Raw genomic sequence first — 24,584 nt, forward strand, 5'->3', positions numbered from 1 at the left:
TTCTCATGGACTGTGTTTTAACATGTTTATCCCAGCTCTGCAAAAATGACAAAAAAAACCCATATTCCAAAACTTTTTCATTGCTTAGATTAAAAAAAAATTAATTTAAAACATGCCATTTAATTTAGTAGAAAGTTAAATCTTCTTTAAAACTCTTGAGCACACTACTTAAATGCTCTGCATCTCGATTTCCCCCTCTTTAATTGGTGAATAATAACAATACCTGCCTCACTGACTCTTGGAGACCAAATGAGATAATACATGTGAATGTGCTTTGAAATTCAAAGACTAATTAGTGACTTATTTCCCTGGAGCATTGATTTGGAACAGGAGAGTCACCACAACCAGGATGTGTTTCACCTCTGCCCTCACGCAAAATACTCAGGCCACGAGTTAGGCTTTTACTGGAGTTACATTTTTCCTAAGGAAGTCTGGTAAGATGTCTATAAAAGAAAAAGACATTAACATTTTACAGGCACAGAAATGAAGCTGAGTCCGGGTGTTTTTATGCCTTGGAGAATTTAATTTTGTATTATTAGAGCACTAAGACTTGGGAACCAGAATCTGAATCGGGAGTGTAAAGCTTACTGTATCACTTGGACAAGTCATTGAATCTCTCTGGTCTTAGTTCCCATGTCTATAGAAGGTCACTGGGCTAAATGTGGGCCTTCCTGTCTCCCATATGGGATGACTTTTGCTGCCCCATTATAGGAAGGAGAGCAATGATAGTAAAAACTATATTATTAAGCGTTTCTACATGCCAGGCACTAAGTTGTTCACATGTATTGATTCATCTATCTGCATAACAACTGCCCTTGGCAAATTCTACTATTATGCTTACATCAAGAATGAGGAAACTCAGGCAGGAGACGTTAGACGACTTGGCTAAGCTCAGAGTAAATGGTGGATCCAAGGTATGCATGGGACAGTCCAGGTTCTGAGCTGGAAATGTTAACCATACCTCATGCTGAGATAAATTCTTATATAGATCCTAAATTTTTACTCACTTAATGTACCTATTTAATGTATCCATTGTGAGAGTTGTACTGTAAAGAAGGCTGAACACCGAAGAATTGATGTTTTTGAATTGTGTGCTACAGAAGACTCTTGAGAGTCCTTTGGACTGCAAGGAGATCAAACCAGTCAATTCTAAAGGAAATCAATCCTGAATATTCACTGGAAGGACTGATGCTGAAGCTGAAATTCCAATACTTTGGCAACTTGATGTGACCAGCTGACTCATTGAAAAGACCCTGAGGCTGGGAGGGCAGGAGGAGAAGAAGGTGACAGAGGATGAGATGGTTGGATGGCATCATTGACTCAATGGACATGACTTTGAGCAAATTCCAGGAGATAGTGGAAGACAGAGGAGCCTTGCATGCTGCAGCCCATGGGGTCACAAGAGTTAAACATGACTTAGTGACTTAACAACAACAAGGACTCATTTAAACTAATCTATGAACACATTCTTATAAGAAATTGAAACTTTCCTGATATAGCTAAAGCGCCCTTTGACAGTTCCCACTAACCAACCATGGCGGGCCCCTCCATTGAGGTAGCCACTGATAAACATTTGGTGGGAATGTTTTTCAGTCTTTTTCTAGACATTTACAAGAATACAAGTGCACTATGGACTTACAGAGTATGTTTGTGTATGTTTCAATCTGCCTTATATCATGCTTTATGCATTATTCTGCAATAAATTTTCTTCACTTAACATTATGCTTAAAAACACATTATTTTCCCTCTGCCCAGCAGTGGAAAGGAGTCAATAAGTGTAATATATTTTATGGGAAAGCTACACAAAAGTATATTTAACCAATATTAATGGCATCTCATCATTGGGAATCTGCACTGCTGAGATTTCTGCTAAAAATGAGGATATTTTCATATGCTAACTGAACTGGCCTTTATGTTTATTCTTCTATAGAAGAAAACATATTTTTTGGAAGGGGTGATATTGAGTTTATTGAATTAGATTTTTCTATTTACAACTGAGATCACATCTACTTACTATTTTGCGAGTCTACATTGTTTCTAACGTGTTCACACTTATGAATGGGCTCAATCATACAAAAACACACCCAAGTGCTCACATTGTTTTAAAAGAGCAGTGCACACATTATACTCCTCATACAAAGCAACCTTTGATTAAAAACCACTAGTTTCAAAGATCAGTCTGATTTTGAACATGAACCAAGATATATACTGTATGATCCAAAAATCTATTTTAGCTGTTTTGTATAGTTGCTGTCTTACTGCACTATATATAGATATAGATATATATATATATTTTTTAATAAGGGACACTGATGAGGAACACCATATGGTATTAACTTTAATTAGACAGCTGACTGTCGCCCCCTCCCCTAAAAAATCTTTGGCCAAGAGTGCTCCATTGTGAAGACTGAAAGTATCTGGTGATACTTTAGCAGCAGTCTATTGGCCTGTCTTTTTCTTATTGATTTCCAGAAGCTCTTTATATATTCTGAATACTGATAATTTGACTGTTACATATGTTGCAAATATTTTCTCCTAGTTTGTTGGGTGCATACTTTATAAATCCTCACAGCACTGCAAACTATTTATTATTCTCTCTCCTCAGTTTTATAGGAAAGGAACAGGAGATATAGAGGATATGCATCTTGCCTCAAGTCACAACAGACAGCAGAGCCAGAATTTGAAGGCTACCTGCTTCCACACTCAGTCTTACTATTACTTTTGACTTTGTCTATTCTAACAATCCCACTTGCCTAAGTGCAAGGATTCTTGTAATAGACAATGAATATAAACTCTTTAATTCAAATAGTAAGTTCTCATCCATTTGCATTAATGTCATTTGGTGTGACAATGTGCAAGCAGATCCAAAAAGCATAAATCAAACCAAACCTCTGGAAGGCGGGAGCCAAGTCTGGCTGGTGGTGCTACAGCAGAGCCCACTGCAGTGCCTGGCATGTGGAAGTGCTGGGCACCCATGAGATGAAAGGTCCTGTCTCTAGCAGGTAGGGTTCTACTTGCCTGGTGTTACTGCCCATGGGAGGATTTGTGTTCTTCAGAATACCCTTGGGGTTGATTACATGTTCTTTGGGTTTTCTTTTGTTTGCTTTTATCTGTACTCTTTCTCCCCTAGAAGTCAATGTCCCAGAGTCAGTAAGAAGTTAAGTAAGATTCTGAGCTTTGGATATGCCTCTGAAACTCCTTGCGATGTGCTACTGGGCAAGTAAGAAGTGCCTGATATGTAGTAGGCTATATGATAATTCATCATGTTCTCATTTCTTGATCTCTACCCAGTATTCATCCTTCTAAAATACTTTTGGTAGTAGGGAGGTATTTTAAAAAACTCAAATGTCACCTTCTCTATAAAATATCCCCCCAAAACTCACCCTAGTTCCTGCTCAAATAAAAATGTATCCCTTTCTTCCTCTGCCTTCCCATTGCAACTTTTCTTCTTCCTAGAACAGTATTTATGATATTATGGTGATTTATTTACTTCTCTGTCTCTCACATTAGACTGTGAGCTCCAGATAACCAACACATCTCACTGGCTAGGTATTCCCAGCACCTAGTATACACCTGACATGGAGCACAAGGCAGTCATTCTGCTGAAATGTGTAAGTAAATGACAGAAAGAGAGAGGAAGTCAAGGGATGTGGGGTCGAGTTCTGGGTGGGCGGGGAGTGATCGTCAGTGAGCAGAGTGGGAACAATAACCAAAGGGTGAGCTGGGGTTGGAGGAGGAGAGGAAGGGGAGGATGTGGTGATGGAGACGTGTGGCTGGGCAGAGGCTGGGGGTTAGGGTCCCATCACTTCTCCTGATGCATGGAACAATGCCTGGAACACTAGTCCATACACTGATGCTCACAAGTTCCTCTCAAATCTCATTGCCATCAATCAAACAGAACTCATGTGCCCTCTTCTCAGGGCAGTGATGAGACTAAAGTGGAATGATGAAACATGCGGAAACTGCATGGACGAGAGGCGCTAAGCATGTGCAGAGCAGGAAGCTGGCCCCAAGGGTGTGGAGTCAGCACACAGCTGGGACCAGAACCCAGGTGCCTGGACAGCTAGTCAGGGCCCCTCCCACTGCATAGGGCCGCCCCCCGGGAGCTCTAGAGAGGGGAACGTTGGATTTTAAGTAATGCAAAGGAATTCTTCGTATGCTTGCACACAAAGCCTATACTCACAGCCAGCTCCAAGGCGAGCCAATTGGATGCTGAGAAACAGGAAACAACCAAGCTATGAAGTAAACCGATCCAAGTGTTGAAAAGATAATTTGTCCAAAACCAGACCCCTGGTGAAGCTTCACTGTGTTATTTATTAGCTAAGGGCAGGAGTATGTGGAAACGAAGGGTTGCTGGGACCATTGCTGGAAGATCCTTAAGGCCATTACTAAGTTAAATATCAGGAGTGAAGGCTCTTTACTCTCTAGAATTTCCAGCTCCTTTTCTGGGAAGATTTTCCAGTTATGAAATCAGTCAATCTGGAGAAACATTTCCTGCATTTAACTTTTTGATGCCACCAAAGACAGAGAGAGGAGGGAAAGAGGTGGTGCCTGTAGTGGAGTGCTCATCTTCCCAGGGGCGTGGGAAGGAGATGCATTTTTTCACCTTGCCAGGCTTCCTTCTGAGGCAGCGCCTGGGGGGTCCCATAGTTGTTCATACAGCAATTCTGAAGCCCAGCCTGGTGTTTGGCTCTAAGTGTGGGAGACCTATCCTGGCAAAGTTCCATGCTCGGAGGCAGACACCATAGCCCTTCAGCCCCACACAGCAGTGGCCCTCAGCAAGATAATGACAATAGCAAGCAGAGGCCTTAAGACATGCCAAGCACAGATTCAAGACCACCAGACCTCAGCAGTGCTGTCAGTTCCCAAACACTCCACGAGGAGTGATATTTTAATGTCTCCAAGCTTTATTTCCTTCATCTGCAGTAGGGAAACTCTAGAGCAGACATCCCAAATGCCTGTCTTCAAACCAGCTGTACCATAATCACCTGGGTTACATGTTAAAACCATCAATGACATCTTTGGAAAGATACCAAGAAACTGATATCAAGTCTATTTCAAGAGGGATGGTATATGAGGGCAGAGCATTGGAAAGGAACTTTCCAGTATAGAAATACTTTGTTTTTTTTTTAACTTTTGAATCCACTGCATGTAATAATTCAAAAACAACAAAATAACTCACTTTTAAAATAAGATGAACCACAAATATAGATTTCCAGGTCCTACCTGAGTCCAGAAAAAATGGGGCAGTGCTTTTAACCCAGTCTCCAAAATGAGTGTGAAACCAGATTCAAGGACTCCTATCCTCCAGGATGACTCCTCCCTCCTGATGGAAGACCCTGTTTTACAGATAAAACTGAGTTCTGAGAATGGTGGGAATGGGGCCAAGTCACACCGTTACTTACCGAACAGTAAGTAAAATTGGGTTTTTCAGTGCCAAGTCTTCAACCTGCTGTTTTTTATGCTCACCCCGCCGTGGCCCCAGCATCTTCTCCTCTCAATTTTACTTCTCTGCACAAGAAAGACTTTTCTTGTCTCAGATCCCTTTCCCTTCAAACCCTGCTTTCTTCAAGGTAATCTGGTAAACGGAGTGATGATGTGTTTAGTGGGTACTAATGGGCCAATGCCCTCTATTAAAAGACACTCATGAACCCTTCTGGAAACATTTGCAATCAATGACTGCATTTCACTTCTGTAAAGTAATATGGGGGATTCAGTATAATGATTTTTCTAAAATTCTATCCCAGGAGGCAGGGGAGAAAAAGCAGCAGACTCAAGTCCTAAGACCTGGGTTGAAAGGTTTACCATGTGGAAGTCATCTCTCTTTTTGGCTCATTTTCTACATGTGTAAAATGAGGGCATTAGATTGAATAATCTCAAAGGTCCTCTTTAATGCTTAACATTCTATTATATAATCCCTGGCTAAATCTGTCCTTTCTGTTTAAATCTGCATGTTCAACCATAGGCTCTAGATGATATAATTGTGCTTTTGGAAAACGAGTTCTCAGTAACTGAGTATTTTGTAACTGAGCTTGAGTAGCATGGTTTTAGCCATTTCAGGATTAAGTGGGTGGCAAGGGGGACCTTGGGGCTTCCCAGGTGGCACAGTGTTGAAGAATCTGTCTGCCAATGCAGGAGACACAGTAGATGCATGTTGGATCCCTTGGTTGAGAAGATCCCCTGGAGGAGCAAACGGCAACCCACTTCAGTGTTCTTGCCTGGGAAATCTCATGGACAGAGGAGCCTGGCAGGCTACAGTCTATGAGGTTGCAAGGAGTCAGACGTGACTGAGCAACTGAGCATTCACACATGCAAAAGGGACCTTTCAGTGCAAATTCAGTCTTAATCACAAAAAAGAGGAATAGCTTGGGATTCATTAAAAAGAAACTGAAACCAAATAAAAGTTAAAGATGGAAAATAGCCTATTAGAATTGGAGAAGACCCAACACGGGAAGTTGCATGTCAGCACAGATACGCTTGACCTCTAGCGATTTCTGCTTCTGCTGAGGGAAGAAAGCCAGGTATGTGTCTGAGAAAGAATGTTCAAGAAGAGATGCTGTCGTTGGCAATGCCTTAAGCTCCCCCTGTACCAGCTGGGATAAAGAGCCTTGATCTAAGGTTTCTTTCCTGCTAAAATGCAAGTGTATTGAGACAATACTACCCACCCCAAGTATATATGAATTTTTTATTAGGCTGCATAGGGTCTTAGTTGCAGCATGTGGGATCTTTCTTTGTGGCACATGGGCTCCAGAGTGTACAGGCTCAGTAGCTGCAACACACGGGCTTAGTTGCTCTGCGGCCACAGGGATTTTAGCTCCCTGTGCGTGCATGCGTGCTCACTGAGCTGTGTCCTACTCTGTGATTGCATGGACTGTAGCCCACTATGCTCTTTCTGTCCATGGAATTTCCCAGGCAATTCCATGGGTTGCCATTTCCTCCTCCAGGGGATCTTCCCTGACCCAGGGATCAAACCCTCATCTCCTGTGTCTCCTGCTCTAGCAGACAGATTCTTTACCACTGAGTCACTTGCTGCTGCTGCTGCTAAGTCGCTTCAGTTGTGTCCGACCTTATGCGACCCCATAGACGGCAGGCCACCAGGTTCCCCCTTCCCTGGGATTCTCCAGGCAAGAACACTGGAGTGGGTTGCCATTTCCTTCTCCAATGCATGAAAGTGAAAAGTGAAAGTGAAGTTGCTCAGTCGTGTCCGACTCTCAGCGACCCCATGGACTGCAGACTACCAGGCTCCTCCGCCCATGGGATTTTCCAAGCAAGAGTACTGGAGTGGGGTGCCATTGCTTCTCTGCTGAGCCACTGGGGGGCCCTTAGTTCCCTGACCAGAAATCAAACCCTGTGCCCTACATTGCCAGGCAGATTCTTAACCACCAGACCACCAGGGAAGTCTCATATATAGGAAGTTATCAAATCTTTTTATAAATAGGGTCTTTTAAATTGTGATAAAATATACATAAAATGTACCATTTTAACCATTTTAAAGTGTATAGTTTTGTGGCAATACATTCATCATTGTGCAACCAACACCATCATTCATCTCCAGAACGTTTTCATCCTTTTCAGCTGAAACTCCACACCGATTAAATAGTAACTCCCCACTTCCTCCTCCCCCACTGCCAGGAACCACTCTTCTACTTTCCATCTCTGTGGATTTGACAATTCTGGTACCTCTTATAAGTGGAATCATGCAATATTTTTCTTTTGTGACTGGCTGATTCACTTAATAAAATGTCTTTAAGTTTCATCTGTGTTGTAGCATATGTCAGAGCATCCTTCCTTTAAGCCTGGGTAAAATTGCATTGTATGTATTGCTGTTGTTCAGTCACTAAGTCCTATCCAACTCTTTGCAACCCTATGGACTGCAGCATGCCAGGCTTGCCTGTCCTTCATTATCTCCCACAGTTTACTCAAACTCACGTCCATTGAGTTTGTGATGCTATCCAACCATCTCATGTTCTGTCCCCCCCTTCTCCTCCTGCCTTCAATCTTTTCCAGCCTCAAGTCCCTTTCCAGTGAGTTGCCTCTTAGTATCAGGTGGCCAAAGTATTGGAGCCTCAGCATCAGTCCTTCCAATGAATATTTAGGGTTTTATAGCACATTTTGTTTATCCATTCAAGGTCACTTGGATTGCTTCTGTTTCTACTGTAAATAACACTACTGTGAACGTAGGTGTACAAATACCTGAGTCCCTGTTACAACCAGGTTTCCGTGGAGTGGGAGGATCAAGCCCCTCCCCTTCAGAGTTTCTCATAACCTTCCCATGGAGTGGGTCCCCCACCCTCATTACTTTAGGTCTGGTCACACCCTGGCATCGACCACAGCAGATGAAGCCCCCCCTCATCAGTGAGCCCTTGCTAGTAGGCAGCTGTGTCCAGCACCCCCAGGCTCCCCTTCCTGACCAGCGAGGCCCTGGAACAGCACAGTTTGGTGGAACGTTTCCTCACAAGCGTGGACCTTCCTGCCTCTTCAGCTGAGGACACGGACTCATGACTCAAAGTCACGTATAAGAATACCTTCCAAAGTCTTAATGACCTTCAAAATAGGAAAAAACTTAATTGAAGGGTATGGGAAACTCTCTCCTAGAGTAGGACTTTAAAGGTTACCAAAACATTTCTGAACAATGTGTTGAATAGACAAGACTAAAATTGTGGTCGAGTTTCCTGAAAAGAACTCCTGACAAACTTATTTATCACAAAGCCCTCGATATCGCTGAGGGTATGTGGAAAAAGAGACAAGCCTTTCCAATATGGATGTGGCTTTCCGCATTAATTTATTTGTTATCTTTGAGAAGGAAAAGGAAAAAAAAAAGCCAAATCAGAATCCTGGGTCATGATGCCCCAAGCCAGGGTGGTTTTATTTTCCCCAGGTTTTTTAAGGTTATCGATTCTTCTTGTGGGTGAGACTTGTATCCAGTTCATAAGAACAACCGTTTCTTGTGGGAAAGAAACAGAACAAACAGGCAGCAGAAGAATGTGTTCTGGGCGTTTTTCAGGTTTGCCCTCTGCAGTCCTTTGGGTTGAGCTGATTTGATGTAGCTAAACCCTTGGCAGAGGGCTCCTGTTTTCCAGCATCTGGGCCTGAGCTCCGTGGAAAGGGCCAAGAGCTGGTGGAGAGTTCATACTCTGTAACTTTGCGAGAGATCTTTGAGAATGCTATTCCTCCACGGATGACACCGTCCCCTTCCTGAGAATCTCTGCTGGGCTCCCATTTAAATATTCAAACTAGACCAGTGATTCCCCTTCCAGGCAAAAAAAGAAGAAAAAAAAAAAAAGCCGCCAAGTTCCTTGAATTAGAGAACAATGATAACAACAATAATAACAATAATATTCTATTATCTTCTTATACATAAAATAGGAAAATAACATCAACACAACTCACATTTATTCAGTACAAGGTGGCAAAACTCTCTTCTACTGACTTCTCTGGTGATTCAGGGGCTTCGACCCCACATTCCCAATGCAGGGGGCCTGGGTTCAATGCGCGGTCAGGGAACTAGCTCCCGCATGCTGCTCCCGTATGCTGCAATGAAGGCTGAAGATCCCATGTGCAGCAACTAAGACCCGGTGTAGCCAATTATTAAAAACAAAGAAACAAAAAACCCTTCTTCTAAATTAACATTGGCTTCCCTAACCCATGTGCCCCTTCTTGCTACCTGTGCTTTTAAACAAATGGGCACCAGGACATCTTCTGGGTAAGAAATTCCTGGATCTTGGTGATTCAGCAAAACTGACTGGGCACAGGTATGGTTTTACATGAGTATTATCCTCTGACCGCCTCGCATGCACCAAGATTCCTGGTGCCCACACCACCCTTGAAGGTCTCCCTCACACAGGTGTCCTCCGCCTGTCCTCTGCATCGGAGACCAGGGCCTCGATGTGCTAGACCAAGGAAGGTAATGTGAGATCAACAGCTCCTCTGGGACTGTGGCTTGCGTGAATACTTACATATTTGTTCATTTCCATCAGTTGCTACCTTTTTTCCAAGCTCTTACAATGCAAATGATTATGTACATGCACTTTCTGGTTCCACACTTCTGACAACGATGAGAGAGGTAGATGATTATATCACCCTTTTTTCCACCTGAGGAAACTTAAGGGTTAGGATGGCAAACTGATTTTCCAAGGGCCCACAGCTGGTGATGCATGAAACACTTTAGGATTCTCTGCCTTTGCCCAGTAGAGAAGTTCTTTATATTACTAACAGGCTTCCCTTTCCAAAATTAGCATGTCAGATCTGAATTTAAAAGACGAACACATGGTGGACGGGCAATTTTCTATACACACACACACACACACACACAAACACACCCCTGGTCCCGTCTTTGCCTGACAAGCTCCTGTCCCCCCCTCCACCCCCTGCCCTTGGCATTTCATTTAGCACACACAATTACGAGACGGAAGAGGACATGACCGCAGGCTCTGAGAGTGTTTTGGGCATTACACCTCCTTCAGGGCCACCAGGGAACATGAGCTAATTGTATTAACAAGTGGCATCTGGAATTTATTCAATTTTACACGAACACTGTGTTGTTTATGAATGAACCTCACTTGGGAAATGGAGACTAGGATCCCAGCTGTTTAACAAACAGACTCTTCCCTTGGGTTTGCCAAACTCTGGCAAACTAACCAACCGCTTGGGTTCACGTTTACTGCTATCCATTGGGTACCCCATGGGAGTCCTGAGAGTTTTTACTCCAGGTTATCAACCAAAAGGACTTGGGCAAAGCTCCTACATTATCCTTCCATAAACTGGATGCATCTGCCTGGAGTCAGAAAGAGAGCAGTCTTCCCAGGGTCCTAGAATCAACATGTTTGGCTCCAGAAGGGGTAGGGATAGGAGGCGTCCCTATTCTTTGCCACTCAGGGGCACCTGGGTTGGTGTGCTTTTTATCCTACTCAGAATATAAAATATGAAACCAGGTGTGCATTTCTGAAAAACAGGCTGGGGAAATGGCCACCATCGAAGCTCACTGGGGTCCCTGGGATAAATAAGATGGAGTCTGGGTGATAAGATAAAGGCTACAATGATCTCCTGCTGCCTTAAATTGTCTGGTATCCTCACTCTCCAAGAGGTTAGAAACCTGGTGGTTGCTCAGGGATGCGAATGGTCAGGGCCAAGGCCTGGGACAGTCAAGCGTACCTGAAGGGGATGGGGAGAAGTCTTGCTCCTCCCCCCGGGGTTCTGATGATGCCCCCAAATCAGCAGGAAATGTTTACAGACTAGGACCTGCGCCCTTGAAAATGAGGATCAGGATAAAAGAAGAGGGAGTTGTCACCAGCAAAGCCCATTAACCATCGCAGGAAAGAAAAACAGGGTGTGGTTAATGAAACAAAGTCTAACTGTTCTTCTCTTCCTTGGTGCTTAGTCTGGTTTCACTTGCTCACAGGCCCCAAGGACAGAGGCCTTGCACCCAGACTTTCAGACCAGAGTTCTGAGTTGAAAGGGCTGCCCAGTATCTCAGCACCAAGCACAGCACTGCTATTCAAGATGGCAGCAGCTAACGCAGAGACGCTGCCCGAGGCATTGTGGTCCAGAGCCGGGAACTGGGCCCCAACCCCGCCCGCTCCCAGCTGGCAGGATCTATAAAGCAGCCCCACCTGTCTGAGAGACCGTGGACTCTAGATCCAGAGCTCACATCTTTTGGTTTTTTGATCAAAGAATAGTTTTTTCTTTGCTTCTAAACCAAACTCAGTCTCATTCTGTTGGCTCTAATGACACCAGTCAGGAGGATCCTTATTGGGGACTGACTTGGGAGGGCTGGCAACAAAACTGTGTTATAAAAGAAATTAGTCAGCGCAAGCAGACTTGGTCAGTAACATTTTATTTCCTGATAAGGAGGACGGGGACCTGCTCTTGAGAAACACACTAAAAAAGCTGGGCCAAAAGACCCTGAAGCCATTCAGAGGCGTTCACGCTCCAGCAGGAGTGGGGCCCGGGCCATGCTGGTTTCAAGTTCCTCATTGCTACATAAATGGCCAAAGGAAACATTATCCAAGTTTCACATCAAAGGCTAATGGCAGGCTGATTTTCCTTTTAATCTGTCCAATAAGCAAGTGGGGATTAGACAATGTACATGCTTAGGAAGACGACTTCATGCTGCTCCAGAGTGGACTTGCCCATGCTCTCGTCTCCAGCCTGTCCGCACTAAGGAGCAGGTGTGTGTGAACAGGGTGGCACAGAAAATCTCTATAGAATGTCTGAACAACATACTAAATAAATGGAGCTGAAACCTGGGGAACAGTTGGAGCTGCAATCATCCCCTTTACTCCCAGCTGGCTTTAGGAATTCAGATGAGGTCCACCTCTGGGAAAGGAGGCCTCCCAGAAACCACAGGAAACCTGTCCTAAATACCCAGGGTCTACATGATGGCTCAACACTGCATGAGAAATGATGGCTTCTGACGTCCTGGATTGATCTGCAAAGCAGTGAAGTCTTTTTTTTTTTTTTGAGTTTTAGAGTTGTGTGTGTGCAGCCTAGTGTCTCAGACCAGTGGAAGAGATCCATCATCCGTGATGTTTAATTCTCACGCAGTATCGTGTGGTGTGCAGGGCAGGACTGATCATTTGGATCCTACACAGGAGGAAGTGGAGGCCCGCAGAAGTTATATGACTTACCCCAAGACACACGAATGCAGACTGGCCAGGCTGGGACCCCAGCTGAGGACTTTTGGTCACTTCTCTGACCCTCTGATGCCATGTGCTTTTCACTCTGCCGTGTTGCTAATGGGCTATTTCTCTGTGCAAAGTTGTCACTCTGGGTTACCTAAAGGACCTGGAGAAGGTCTGTTATCCTTCCATAAATTGAAGGTACATGCCTGGCAAGGAGTTACAGTGAGACAGCAGAGAAAACTATCAGCTCTTGGCTGAGTTGCCATATTAGACCGTGAGCTTCACGACGGCAGTTACCAGGCCTGGCTCGCTCTGTATCCCAGGACCTGGCATAGTAAACACCTGCAGAGGGAGGGAAGGGGAGAGAATGGGAGGGACGAAGGGAGGTTAATTTCTTAGGATCACTGGCCTGCTGTGTTGGCTCCTCTCATTAGATTATCACAGGTGCTCGAGATGAGTCCTAGGATAGGACTTTGCATAATATGATTTTTCTGGTCTCATTCTGGCTACATTAGTTTCTCACTTTTTTCTTTACTTCTGCTTTTAACTCATGTGATTTTGTTGTTTTCATTTTTCCTGCTATACTTTAAGCATTCTTGTGGCTGATTAAATATTTCTGGGACATTAGTCCACCAAAAAATTAAAAAAAAAAAAACCTAGAAAAGCAAATGAATAGCTATACACACACATAAATGGCAGTGAACATTTCTATTTGTGCCCCCCCAACCAAGAATGCAACCCATTCAATATTAACAAATTCCAGATTTTTTTCCCCAGCAGTGTTGCTATCCTTCCTTTTCATCTTTCCAAATTCTACTCACTCTTTAATACCTATTCCATCAACAGTTTCCTCCCTGACCTCTGCCAGCTAGTCCAGCTCTAGAATCTTCTAACAGAAAGTGGCATGTGCTACTTGTGAGCTCTGAGGTTGGCAGGAGTCTGGGGCAGTGGCAGTGCCATGAAACTCACTGGCCAACCCCCCAACCCCTCGCAATCTGACCGAGTTCCAGCATGTGGTAACTGCTCTTGCCAGTCCATCCCCTACCACAAGAGCATGCCTTGGCCTCCCTCACCTCTGCTGACTCTGAAGGTTTACTGAAATTACTTTCCTACCTCAAGCCTTGTTTAAAATCCATCTCTTCCAACAACTTGTCTCTGTCCTCTTGAATGCCTTCCTATATTAACATTCCAGTAGATCCACTGTTTCTGTTTTTTACTTCCTACATTAATTTTGTCCTTTATTATCTAAAATGTCATGAAAAAGAATATTATCCCTACAAATGCACTGAGGATGATTTGGAGGAAAAGGTACAATGGAAATCTCTGGGGTGAACAAGAAGACTGTAATTATGTAGTGCTGATGACAAAGGACCAATGGGTGTCTCTGTGTTGGTTTCATTAATGACCCCGGTAATGCCATCTGTCTTTGTTTCCTTTATGTCAGGATCATAAACAGATGAGGTTTGAAGGGCTTTATGCTTTGAAGAACTATCAAATTATGTCTTACCTTATTCTGGATTCCTCTTATCTGTAACCTCTACTTGGCATTTAACAAAGCACTTTTACACGACTATTCTGTGTCCATCTTGTTCTCATTTTCTTCTCGACATCTCTAAGTATTGAACACGAGGTAGACTCACAGAGAGCCTACAGCCTACATTTGAGAGTTCACCCCACGCCCGGGGATGGCATTCTCCCATGCTCAATTTGTTCCTCTGAGGAACAAGACGCCAGCAGTCCGAGCATGCAATCCCAGTCCAAGCAACATGTCTCTCCCCGGGACCCACTTCCTTTGTGTCCACGTCATCGGTTTTGGTTTTTGTTGCACTTGTCCAGGACTTGGGTTGGGGAAGTGGGGCTGGAGGAGGGGATGTGCTGGTCTGAAGGGTGGAAACCACTCTCCTAAAGCACCACCCTGAGAACACACGGAAAGCAAACAAGCTCTGGCTGGTCCTACAGTCACCATTTACAGCTTCCTTTCTACAGCTGCAAAAATATTGCATCAGGCTGTCAGTTTCTGACTTTTAGTTCAGTAAATAAAAATAAAGCTACTGATAAATGCCATTAGGAAATGTGAGCTCTTGTCCCGTAGTCCACGTTTGTGAGAACAAGGCCTGAAGATTCCTCTACACGTTAACTCTCCCGGAGGCTACTCTGAATGAAAACTGTCATTTCCTATGTTTCATGCAGGATTGGACTGGTTTGCCACACAGAACCGTACGTATACCTGGCTTTATTTATATAGAGTCGGAAATAAGGGCTTCATTTACCTTATGGAAAGAATACCCTCCCAGACTGCTCAGTAACCAGAGCAGGCAACGTGCCTGAAAAGTCCAGCTGCTGAGCCAAAGGCCTAGATGGACTCAGTAAGACAGGAAGACACTGATAAACATAGCCAGAAGATCCCAAGAAGTACACAATATAAATGCTTTATTGCTAGCACAGAGGTTTCTTTTTAAGTAAATTAAAAGAAATAAATCTTCATTTTCACATTCTATATTGCAGTTCAAGGTAACTAGCTGGTTAGTGGATATGTTCATGGGGGACACAGGCTATAGGAGGAGAGCATGACATTCATACGCAAGAACTCAGAAATGTGGCATCTCTCAAGGCATCCAGCCACTGTCCTTTGTCAATAACAGCAAGTAGAGATTTCTTTAAAATATCATGAGTAGACACAAGGGTTATAAATAGACAACCGGCAACGTTAGAAAGCAGAAAACCCTTAAATACAGAAGGCTATATATGTGTCGCCCATCTTTCATACACTCTAGGTTAGGTTTGGTACTTTTAAATACGTGATCTTCATCTAGGTTAGAGATGAATTGGATTCGGCAGCTGGAAGGGAAGCTGACACTGCCCACGTCATGGAGCCTTCACTGGGAAGCAGCAGTGTGGTGCTCAGCTGGGAGGAGAGGGGGAGAGGGGCCGGCCTGTTTCACGCCATGCCCCCCACCCTGCCAGGAGGCCAAGAGGCAAGAAAGGTGTGTGGATGGGCCACGAGCATGACAAGTGGAGCTCTGGTGGGGCGTGGCAATCATGGCACACTGCAACACTACAAATGGAGAAGGAAACCTCCAGGCCTGGCCAGCTCTTCCAAGGTTACCGCCAGCAGATCTAGGGCATGGGAGCCAGAAGTAACACTTGCTGCACCAGGACTAGCAGGTGGTGGGCACAGGGGACTGGGGGGCAGAAGAGGTTGTGGATTCCAACTGCAGGGAGAATTCACTTCATATGAATTGTCTGCAGAACAAGGCACCCAGCCCTACCTTCTTTCCAAATTCTCAAGTCCACTCAGATCACTTTTTGGTTGATTTGAAACATAAACTTTGGAAAAGATCTTACCAATCTATGAAAAACAACCCAGCCCCTGACTTATTCCAGAATAATCAAGAAGGAATTAAATGCATACATGCACGTGTATGCACAAACACACAAACACACACACACACACCCACACACACACACACACACACACACCCACCCAAACCATGCAGTGAGCTCCGAGGCTGTGAACTACACAGAATGGTCTCTGGAGCTCCATCTCCTGATCTTTCACTCAAGTTATTTATGGATGTAAGAAAACCAGACTGGGTCAGAAACTTCCTAAGTTCTTTCTCCTTAGTACATCTGCAGTGTACCAGCTCCTGGCATTTTCAATCTGGTCTGGCTCTAACTAAAACCATTTCATGTTTTGCTTTGAAGAAATGGATAACATGAAACGGTAATTTGGCTGCAAAACCTTGGAAAATTGTTCCCGGCCCAAACATCTGCCCCAAATGAGCTCAGCTGAGATCTCCTTGGAGGAGCAGGAGGGGAGCGTGAAGAGAGAGAGCCTGGAAGAGGGAAACGAAGACAATGGAAAGGCTATCTTTGCTCATGAGTGAGGTCCTCTGTGACAGGCATCACACAGTACAGCTCCCTTACTCAGCCCCTCACCCCAGAAAGACACACTGGATGTGCCCACAGCTGCTCCCCAGGCCTTTATCCCATTTCCAATATTTGGTATTATTAAGGTGATCCCTCACAGAGTGCCAAGAAACCACGCCCACTGGCTTGCATTCATTTCACCCAGCGAATGGTCTACATGCTGTCATTTGAATTGTTAAATAAGGACTGAGTATTGGGGATTCCTGAGAGCTGGGCCCCACAGGGAAAGCAGAGAAGGGAATCGTGCAGGCTGGTCTTCACCTTCCTTCTTGGCCATCTTAAGAGTTCTTCTGGGGGATTTTTACTGTCACAGTCTTAACTTCAGAGTACTCTCGCAAACCAAATTCTCCCCTGAAAAATAGAAAAGGGCAGAATCAGGCACCTGAGGCCAAAACATTCCAACGTGGGCTTTCCCCTTGAGGAAATGGGGTAGAAACCCCACTCCTACCACTGGACACCCGGGAGGTGTCTGTGCTCTCTTGGGTCTCCTGGAGATCTACTCCACTTCAACTGAAAGAAAACCATGAGGTTTCCAGGTAACAGTCCTCTCGGCTCGGGATTCTACATTCCTTCTTGTTAGTCCTTGGGTTTAATGTGTGTGTTCAGTCGCTGAGTCCTGTCTCTTTGCGACTCCCTGGACTGCAGCCAGCCAGGATCCTCTGTCAGTGGGATTTCCCAGGCAAGAATACTGGAGTAGGTTGTCATTCCCTTCTCCAGAGGATCTACCTGACCCAGGGATCAAACCCAGGTCTCTTCCATCTCCTGCATTCTTTACCATTGAGCCACCTGGGAGAGTGGAAACAAATACCTAAAGGCCTCCCATGGAGGAGTACAAATCACCTATAATGTCTTAAAGACAGAATCCTAAATAAATACTGTCCACAGTTCTCCACAGAGTTGGGGGAAAGAGTCAAGAAATCAAAATAACTGACTGAAGAGGAACTGGGATGTGGTAGTAAGCTGTTCCCTAAGACCTGCCTTTGGTCACTTCCCCTCCTGGCTCATGGCACTCTCTGGGATCTTGGCCATGGACCAAGGAGTCTGTGTCATTTGGTAGACAAACACTGATGGCACTGCTACCACGGGCAGCACTGGGCTGGGTGCAAGAGAAACGACATAACTGGTCCCAGCCTCTGAGGAGCCCGCAGGTGGTCCGGCCTGAGAGGGAGGGTGGGTGCCAGGTCACCTGCCTAGGTGGCCACAGGAGACAAAGCCCCGCAACCGCTGCTCTAAGGATGCTGGGGTGAGGACAAGCCTCCTTGACACCATGCTCCTTTTCTTCACCTCTTTTCTCAAGTTAACCTTCTCATTTTACCTCTCTTGAAATGCCTCTTTTTCTCTCCTCTATTTCATTGTTATATCAAGTATGTTCTCTTAATTTTTTTCTATAAAATACTCAAACTTTTGTCTTCTTTTCAAGGTCACTCCTCTGTGAAGCTTCTCCTTGTGCTCTCAGGAGTGCGCCCTACTCCTCTGTGTTCAGAGCACCTGTGCCCCCCTCCACTACTGATCGCGCCAGGGGGCAGGGTGCAGGAGGGAGGTGGCCGCTCTGCCTCCCCCACCAACCTGTATCTTACTGATACAGCTTTCCATTCTCCCCCACCTAGTGTGTGGCCCACAGCACCAGGCTCAAAGAAGCCACCTGATAACTCTGGGAGTTATCTGATAGCTTTCCTGGCACCACATAAGGCTCCTCATGCATTTCCAGCAGCTCCTCTGAGCACCAGGACACCTGAGTGGTCATGCCCCCCTCCCCCCAGCCCCCAGGATATCAGAGATTGGGGCAGGCATGCTGTCCTCTCATCTGCATTGGCCATCTTGCTCCAGGGATGAGAATAAACTTGGGATTGCCCCACTTGGTATATGGTTCCCTCACTGGCTCCAACCAGGCTGTCTCTTTATTACCAGCTCAGCTCTGGCTCTCAGTGGACTTTTTCCTGCCCTTGGGCAATTGTGCATGTGTCTCTTCATCACGGACATCATCTGCCTCCTGTTTGAAGCGTGGTTACTCCCTTTTTGTTCCCTTGCTTGTGCACGCACTTGGGGCAGACCCTGAACCACTCTCCTCAGATCTCTAACTAGGCTGTGAGAAACGTAAGAAAGCCTTCAGAGACAGGAACTTGCATTCCAGTGTGACTGTCAGATCCCAAACCTCTGGGTGCTCAAAGCAATGGAAAGCCCTGCTGGACTGCGGGTGCTCCTCTCCTGGATCCCAGGCAGCCAGCTGCTGTAAGCGTTCAGACTGCTCTAAGATGGAGAACTGGGTTCATATCTGCCACAAGAGGAAATAATGCCCATGGGCCCAGACCGCAAGGAAAGCCAGTGAGAGGTCTTAGGGCAGTGAGTGGAGCAGAACACTGGGGCAGGGGGTCAGCAGACAGCAGTGCCACCTCGGCTCTGTGTTAACTGGCTGTGTGACTCCAGCCAACTCATCCCCATCTCCTGGTACCCAGCTGTCTTTCTGACATCAGTTCCTGAATGTTAGTATACATATCACTCATGAAGCTTGCTTAAAGTGTAGGTTCCTGACCAATCCCCTCCTAAGACTCTGTTCCAGTAGGTCTGGGGAAAAGCCCAAGAGACCATGAGATGGGTGGTTATTGGACCCAGACTTTGAGCAATACTGCTGTAAGGTCTCTGAAAGCCTTGACATTTTGGTTCTTCAGCTATTTTGCCATCTCCTTCCAGGGTCTTTCTCTCAAATCTACTGAAATTTTTCTTAATCCAGTTAAATTCTGTGGCACAGACAGTTTCACAGTTAAGGAAGAAGCTCACTGCTGCACAAAAGGCAGATGCACCGTTACTGACATGCCCCAATACCTCTACATGGTCATCTGTCCAGCTGGGTCACGGGTCAGGGCACAGGACATTCAGAAGCCTGTATTCCTGCTTCTTGACCAGACTAGGTCAAAGATGAACCAAACTCGGCGTACATATGAGGTAAAGTAAGATGTTGAATTTTGGTGTCTCTCAATCAGCCATTTTAGGAAATCACTCAGACTCACGCATAAAACAAACAAGGGTTTCTGCCTAGGGTGTCTGTTTCCCTGCCCTTTCCTTTGGCTTACAGCAGCATTTCTCAGAGCAGGGTCCCTAGATCACCTGTATCAGAATTATTCCAGAAATTTGTTAAAAATGCAATCCTGGGCCCTAGCCCAGATATACTAAATCAGAACCTCTGAGAGGGGTGTCACCAGATAGGTGTGCTTGGCAAGCCTCTCTCCCAGCCTGCAGGTGACTTTCCCATGCACCCGCCTTCTGTACACACACACACACACACACACACACACACACAGAGACTCAGGGCATCCAAACAGCGCTTCTTGTCTTCAAAGCCTGTGTCCTTAGTTTTTAAAATTCTGAGGTTCACAGCTTTCTTTCCATCTTCTAGGTTTGTGACACATATTTTATACCTTGGGCTTTATGACCTCTTGTCTCAGGAGAGCTTAATGAGATGGGAAAAGACAGGAAGACTGAAATAGATGGAACTAGCTGAACAGGCAGAATTGAGAGAAACTCAGCACAAGTCTCTGACCCTAGGAATTAAAGGCCAACCCACTAGGTGAAAAACCAACTCTGAATATTCATTGGAAGAACTGGTGCTGAAGCTGAAGCTCTAATACTTTGGCCACCTGATGCCAAGAGCCGACTCACTGGAGAAGAGCCTGATGCTGGAAAAAACTGAGGTCAGCAGGAGAAGGGGGTGACAGAGGATGAGATGGTTGGATGGCGTCACCAATTCAATGGACATGAGTTTGAGCAAGCTCTGGGAGATAGTGTAGGACAGGTATACCTGGCGTGCTGCAGTCCATGGGGCTGCAAAGAGCTGGAGACAACTTAATGACTGAACAACAGCAATCACCAGGTAACCTGCAGAGGGCAGCCCTCTCCACAGCTCTCTGTAGGGGAGCGATCAGAGGCTCAGACAGCCCTCAGAAAGTGCTACCTCCCTTCTCTGTGCCTCTTAGACGCGGGCAAGGCGATGCCAGGAACCAAAGTTGCATGGAGCCTGCAGGCCTTAAGAGAAACAATTCTGTCTGGCTGGAAGGTGAAGCAGAGTTTCTGGGACTGTATTAAATAAGAAGGAAGAGGGAAGGACCAGGGCAGGGCAGGTTCTTCTATTTGAAGCAGTTCCTACCACTCAGGGTCATTTAAGGAAGAGAAAACATGTTTTGGGGGCAAACAGGGACAAAGACTCATATAATTTGGACAAGATGAAGTGAGTCTCATCAAAGAGCACTGTTTCCTAATTGTTTTTTAACTGCATGGAGAAGGCCAAATCACTGTTAGTGCCCATGAGATGAGTAGAGAGAGAGGCCTCTAGTCTGTGTGGTTCTGACACAGCCAAACTGTTCCCTGGACCTTCCTTCTAGGCAAGGGCACTGTTTCCGACAGAAAGTTCTGCACTGGACAATGTCACAGGCTTGAATCCTGGTAGAAGGCTTGCCCCGTGATGAGCGTCCAGGGCTAGCCTGGGATGAGAAACTGCTAACCAGTGGTTACATATGACATCTATTTTATGCCCATGACACGCAGCCTATTAATGACCTGTAACAGTCTATGTGACTGGCATTTCCAGAGCCAGTGACGGCCCTGACATTTCAGAGGCCAGGAGAGCACAAACACAGGGGCAGGAAATGAAAGAGGTTGAATGCATCTTGAAAAGCAGGAACAGAAAGTTAAGGCAAGTTAAGAAGAGATGAGTACATGGAGACTTTATAAAAGCTGAAGGAATACTAATGACAACAAATACTAATAACAACGAATGGGTTCTGGCTGTAGAGCAAGTGGGAGGTCCTGAAGGCCAGAAGCAAAGGTTCAAGCAAGAGCAGCTTCTCGCTGGTGTCACCACAGACGAAAAGCAGGTCGATGATGATACTAGCTGAAATTTAGGAAAACTTGTGCTGCATTTCTAAAGTAATGCATTTATTAAGAGAAAAATGGATTGTCTACTTGGCAGTCATTTAGTTGATCAATAATGACGATAGTAGCTCACATTTTCTGAAGGTTTGTCAGACACCCTGATGGATATTTGGCATACTTGATTCTCACATTTAATCCTCACAGCAACCCTGTGGGGGAAGTACAATAACAATTCCCATTTTATAGATGAGGAGACTGAAGATTAATGAGATTAAGTAATTTGTCCAAGGTGGCACAGGAATTAAGCAGTAGAGCCAGGGTACATATCTGAGCTGTGTGATTCTAGAAACTCTGCTCTTAGCCTCAAAGCTAAATCTCAAAGCTAAACTTCATTTTCATGGTTTAATGGCTCAGGAGTAGAAATTATTAGCTACAGTATGTACAGATGTAAATCTTCTGTGCTGGTCATGGGGTCTCCTCTTCTCCCTGAACACCACACCTCTCTCCCACTGTGCCTTTGCTCACCCTCCCCTCACTGCCACCTTGTTTTGCCCACCAACCCTAAAAATTATTCCTCTCTCTTCATCTGCTTAAATGTTCCTCTTCCTTCAAGGCCAATTCAAATCCCTGTACATCTAAAGTTGTCATGGACTTCTCTGGCTCACGCCATCTCTATCACCCTTGAATTCCTCTATCACTTCACAGGCTGTTCTGGAATTCTTTTGATTCTTTAAGTGTTGTATATTTAATTTATCCAACAAAATTTTAAGTAATTCAATGAGCTGGACCTTTCCCCACAGACCAAGGATCATGCTTTGCATGAAGTATATGCTCAACAGTTGTTAGCAGATTAATTGTGAGCTGAACATTTGTTTTAAAAAAGGATATATTCAGTAATGCCAGGAAGAGTGGGCATAGAAGATATTTCCTCTTAAGAGTCACAGGATTTAGAAAACATGGATCCAGCTCTTTTCAAAATGAGTGAAAATTCAAGTTTTGGGGATGAGGGGAGGTATCAGCTCAGGAAGACCCTAGCTACCGTTCCTTCTTCAAAGCCATTCTAAGAATCCATCTATATATGAAACTGCAAATACAACCCTTCTAGTGTTCCTCTGCCACAGTCCCATTTTTCACATCCTTAGCATCACAAGAGGGCAGTCCAGCTCTGATCCTGACCCGGAAGAGTCCTTATTAAACCTGATACCCACACTTCCTTGGCCAGACATCACAGAAACTAAGCCACCAAAATTTTGGTTCTAAGCTCAGATCTGCTCTTTACTGGCTGTGTAACTTGGGCAAGCTACTTAACCACTCCAACCCTTAGTTTCTCATCTGAACCATCTATGAGATAAACATAAATGTATCTATTCCATAGAATTACTGTGAAAAGCAAATGAGACAAAATCAGACAATGTTAGGTAAGAAGGGAGAATAAAGCTACATGCAGAGCAGGCATCTGATTAATACCTATTACTGTTATTGCAAAATCCTCATAATGGGTCATCTTCCTATAATCTCTACCAAAACATCCTCTCTACACCAAGAATGCTGCCCTTAAAATCTCTGGTATCTTCTCAGCTCCCACATCTGCCCTCTAAAGAGCTTTCAGACTGGGTTTAAAGCAACGTCTCCACTTGCATCTTCAGCAAATCCCCTCCATTCACCCCATGTCCAAGCTCTACAGCCCCAGACTCAAAAGATCCAACAGGCACCGAGCAGGTGACAATGAGCAAACTGGGTATGTGTAAAAATAACAGCAACCAATATTAAGTTCCGTGAACTGCAGAACTCACAGCCGCAACAACTCCACCGTGGGCGAATGAAATAAGCAAGAAATTTAGATTTTATGGAAAGCCTCCTCTTTTTGGATGTCAGGTAAAGATTTTTAAATGTTATGAGGGAAAAAAAAAAAAAAAAAACCAAAACATTTCTCTAGGCCAGATTTGTCCCTGAGTAGGCAGTTGGTGACCTGTTTTAAATACACCAAATTCTGTCTTCTGTCTGGACTATTCTGTACTTTCTGTGACTTCATGCACAGGGAATGTTCTTGCTATTCCCTCTGCCTGGAATATCTTCTTCTAGAAAAACTGAAATGTTATTCCTTCTGAAACTTCATAGGCAAAATTAATTGATTTTTTCTCTGTATTTAACAAGATATTTAACCTACTTCTATAATAGCACCTATTACATGAGATTATTGGTGCATGAATTTTTCTCCATTCCCACTTAAGGTAAGGGAATTGTTGTGTTTTAGTTATCCTTGTAATGTGTGCTTTGTTTATAGACATGTGTTTTCAACATAGTGTTTGTTTATTGAATGGATGAGAGTAAGAGAATCCACTGATGTGAGTACACTCTATGCTGCTATTTGTAACTCTGTTTCTCTTTGGGCACCAGCAACTTGGGACACTTACATTTCTCTCCCATTTCCAGACATCTTGAATCCCCCAAAGGGGCTCTGGGCATTTAAGGCATTGTAACAATTGATCCTAAAAGAATAAGACATGTACTGTTAGTGTGAGTTCTGTTTACATAGAAATAATCCCACTGGCATGATATTTCTTTTGCAAGTTCTATTTTTAAATTCCTTTTCCCACATGAAAATTTTATAATTTAAGATTTTGTGTTTTTTTAAATTGTTATTGGAGGATAATTGCTTTACACTGTTGTATTCGTTTCTGCTGTACAACAAAGTGAATCAGCTATATGTATACATATATTCCTCTCTTGAGTCTCCCTCCCACACTGTAGATTTCCTGATTTAGCCAATAGGAAGTGTCTCTTCTCAGGATGAAGTCTTTGGTCGGTCTCTCCCATCTTTCCAGAGCTTATGTGCTTATTTCACACAGGCTCTGAAGAATTACAAGGCCCCGCGCCACCCCCAACCCCTGCCCCACAGAATGTGTTATGGCCAGAATGAGACTGGCCCTGATCTTACCAAACAGTCCCGGCTTGCATTGCAGAAGATACTGTGAGGGCCTTGTTGATGTCATTGGTAAAGACAGCTGCTACAAGCCCGAAGTCCGAGTTGTTGGCTCTTTCAATAACTTCATCCATAGTCTTAAACCTCAAAATTTCCTGAACAGGGCCAAAGATCTGCAGCAGAACAGATGGATCCAACATAGGTGCTTTTCCATCCTTTTACCTGTTCTCCAAACTTCTGCCTTCATC

General features: G+C 44.7%; 1 protein-coding gene and 2 long non-coding RNA genes across 4 annotated transcripts in view; 1 reads left to right on the forward strand and 2 right to left on the reverse strand.

Moving 5' to 3' along the window:
- The window catches only part of LOC147364511 (uncharacterized), a 118,448-nt gene extending 108,892 nt beyond the window's left edge, over window positions 1–9,556 (reverse strand). Inside the window, exons 1-2 of one of the 2 annotated variants that reach the window (XR_015134610.1) lie at window positions 9,391–9,529; window positions 5,227–5,339 (exon numbers count right to left, since the gene is read on the reverse strand). This is a non-coding gene — a long non-coding RNA (uncharacterized LOC147364511). Of the gene's footprint in view, window positions 1–5,226; window positions 5,340–8,756; window positions 9,251–9,390 lie in introns of those variants that run through there. The other variant, XR_015134611.1, reaches the window with a different exon arrangement.
- A 145-nt stretch (window positions 9,557–9,701) lies between these two features.
- Window positions 9,702–13,044, forward strand: LOC147364512 (uncharacterized). The gene is made up of 2 exons (XR_015134612.1): window positions 9,702–9,904; window positions 12,469–13,044. It is a non-coding gene; the product is annotated as an uncharacterized LOC147364512 (long non-coding RNA).
- Window positions 13,045–15,033: 1,989 nt separating this feature from the next.
- ALDH1A2 (aldehyde dehydrogenase 1 family member A2) overlaps window positions 15,034–24,584 on the reverse strand; it is a 124,946-nt gene continuing 115,395 nt past the window's right edge. The window contains exons 11-13 of the mRNA XM_086321193.1: window positions 24,352–24,509; window positions 23,828–23,902; window positions 15,034–16,901 (exon numbers count right to left, since the gene is read on the reverse strand). Coding sequence (XP_086177319.1) covers window positions 16,829–16,901; window positions 23,828–23,902; window positions 24,352–24,509 — 306 coding nt within the window. The 3' untranslated portion in view covers window positions 15,034–16,828. The remainder of the gene's footprint in view (window positions 16,902–23,827; window positions 23,903–24,351; window positions 24,510–24,584) is intronic.

Source organism: Bos grunniens, chromosome 10, assembly GCF_055505025.1.
Source record: "Bos grunniens cultivar Pamir isolate PY7600 chromosome 10, Bosgru_T2T1.0, whole genome shotgun sequence".
NCBI classification, from domain to species: domain Eukaryota; kingdom Metazoa; phylum Chordata; class Mammalia; order Artiodactyla; family Bovidae; genus Bos; species Bos grunniens.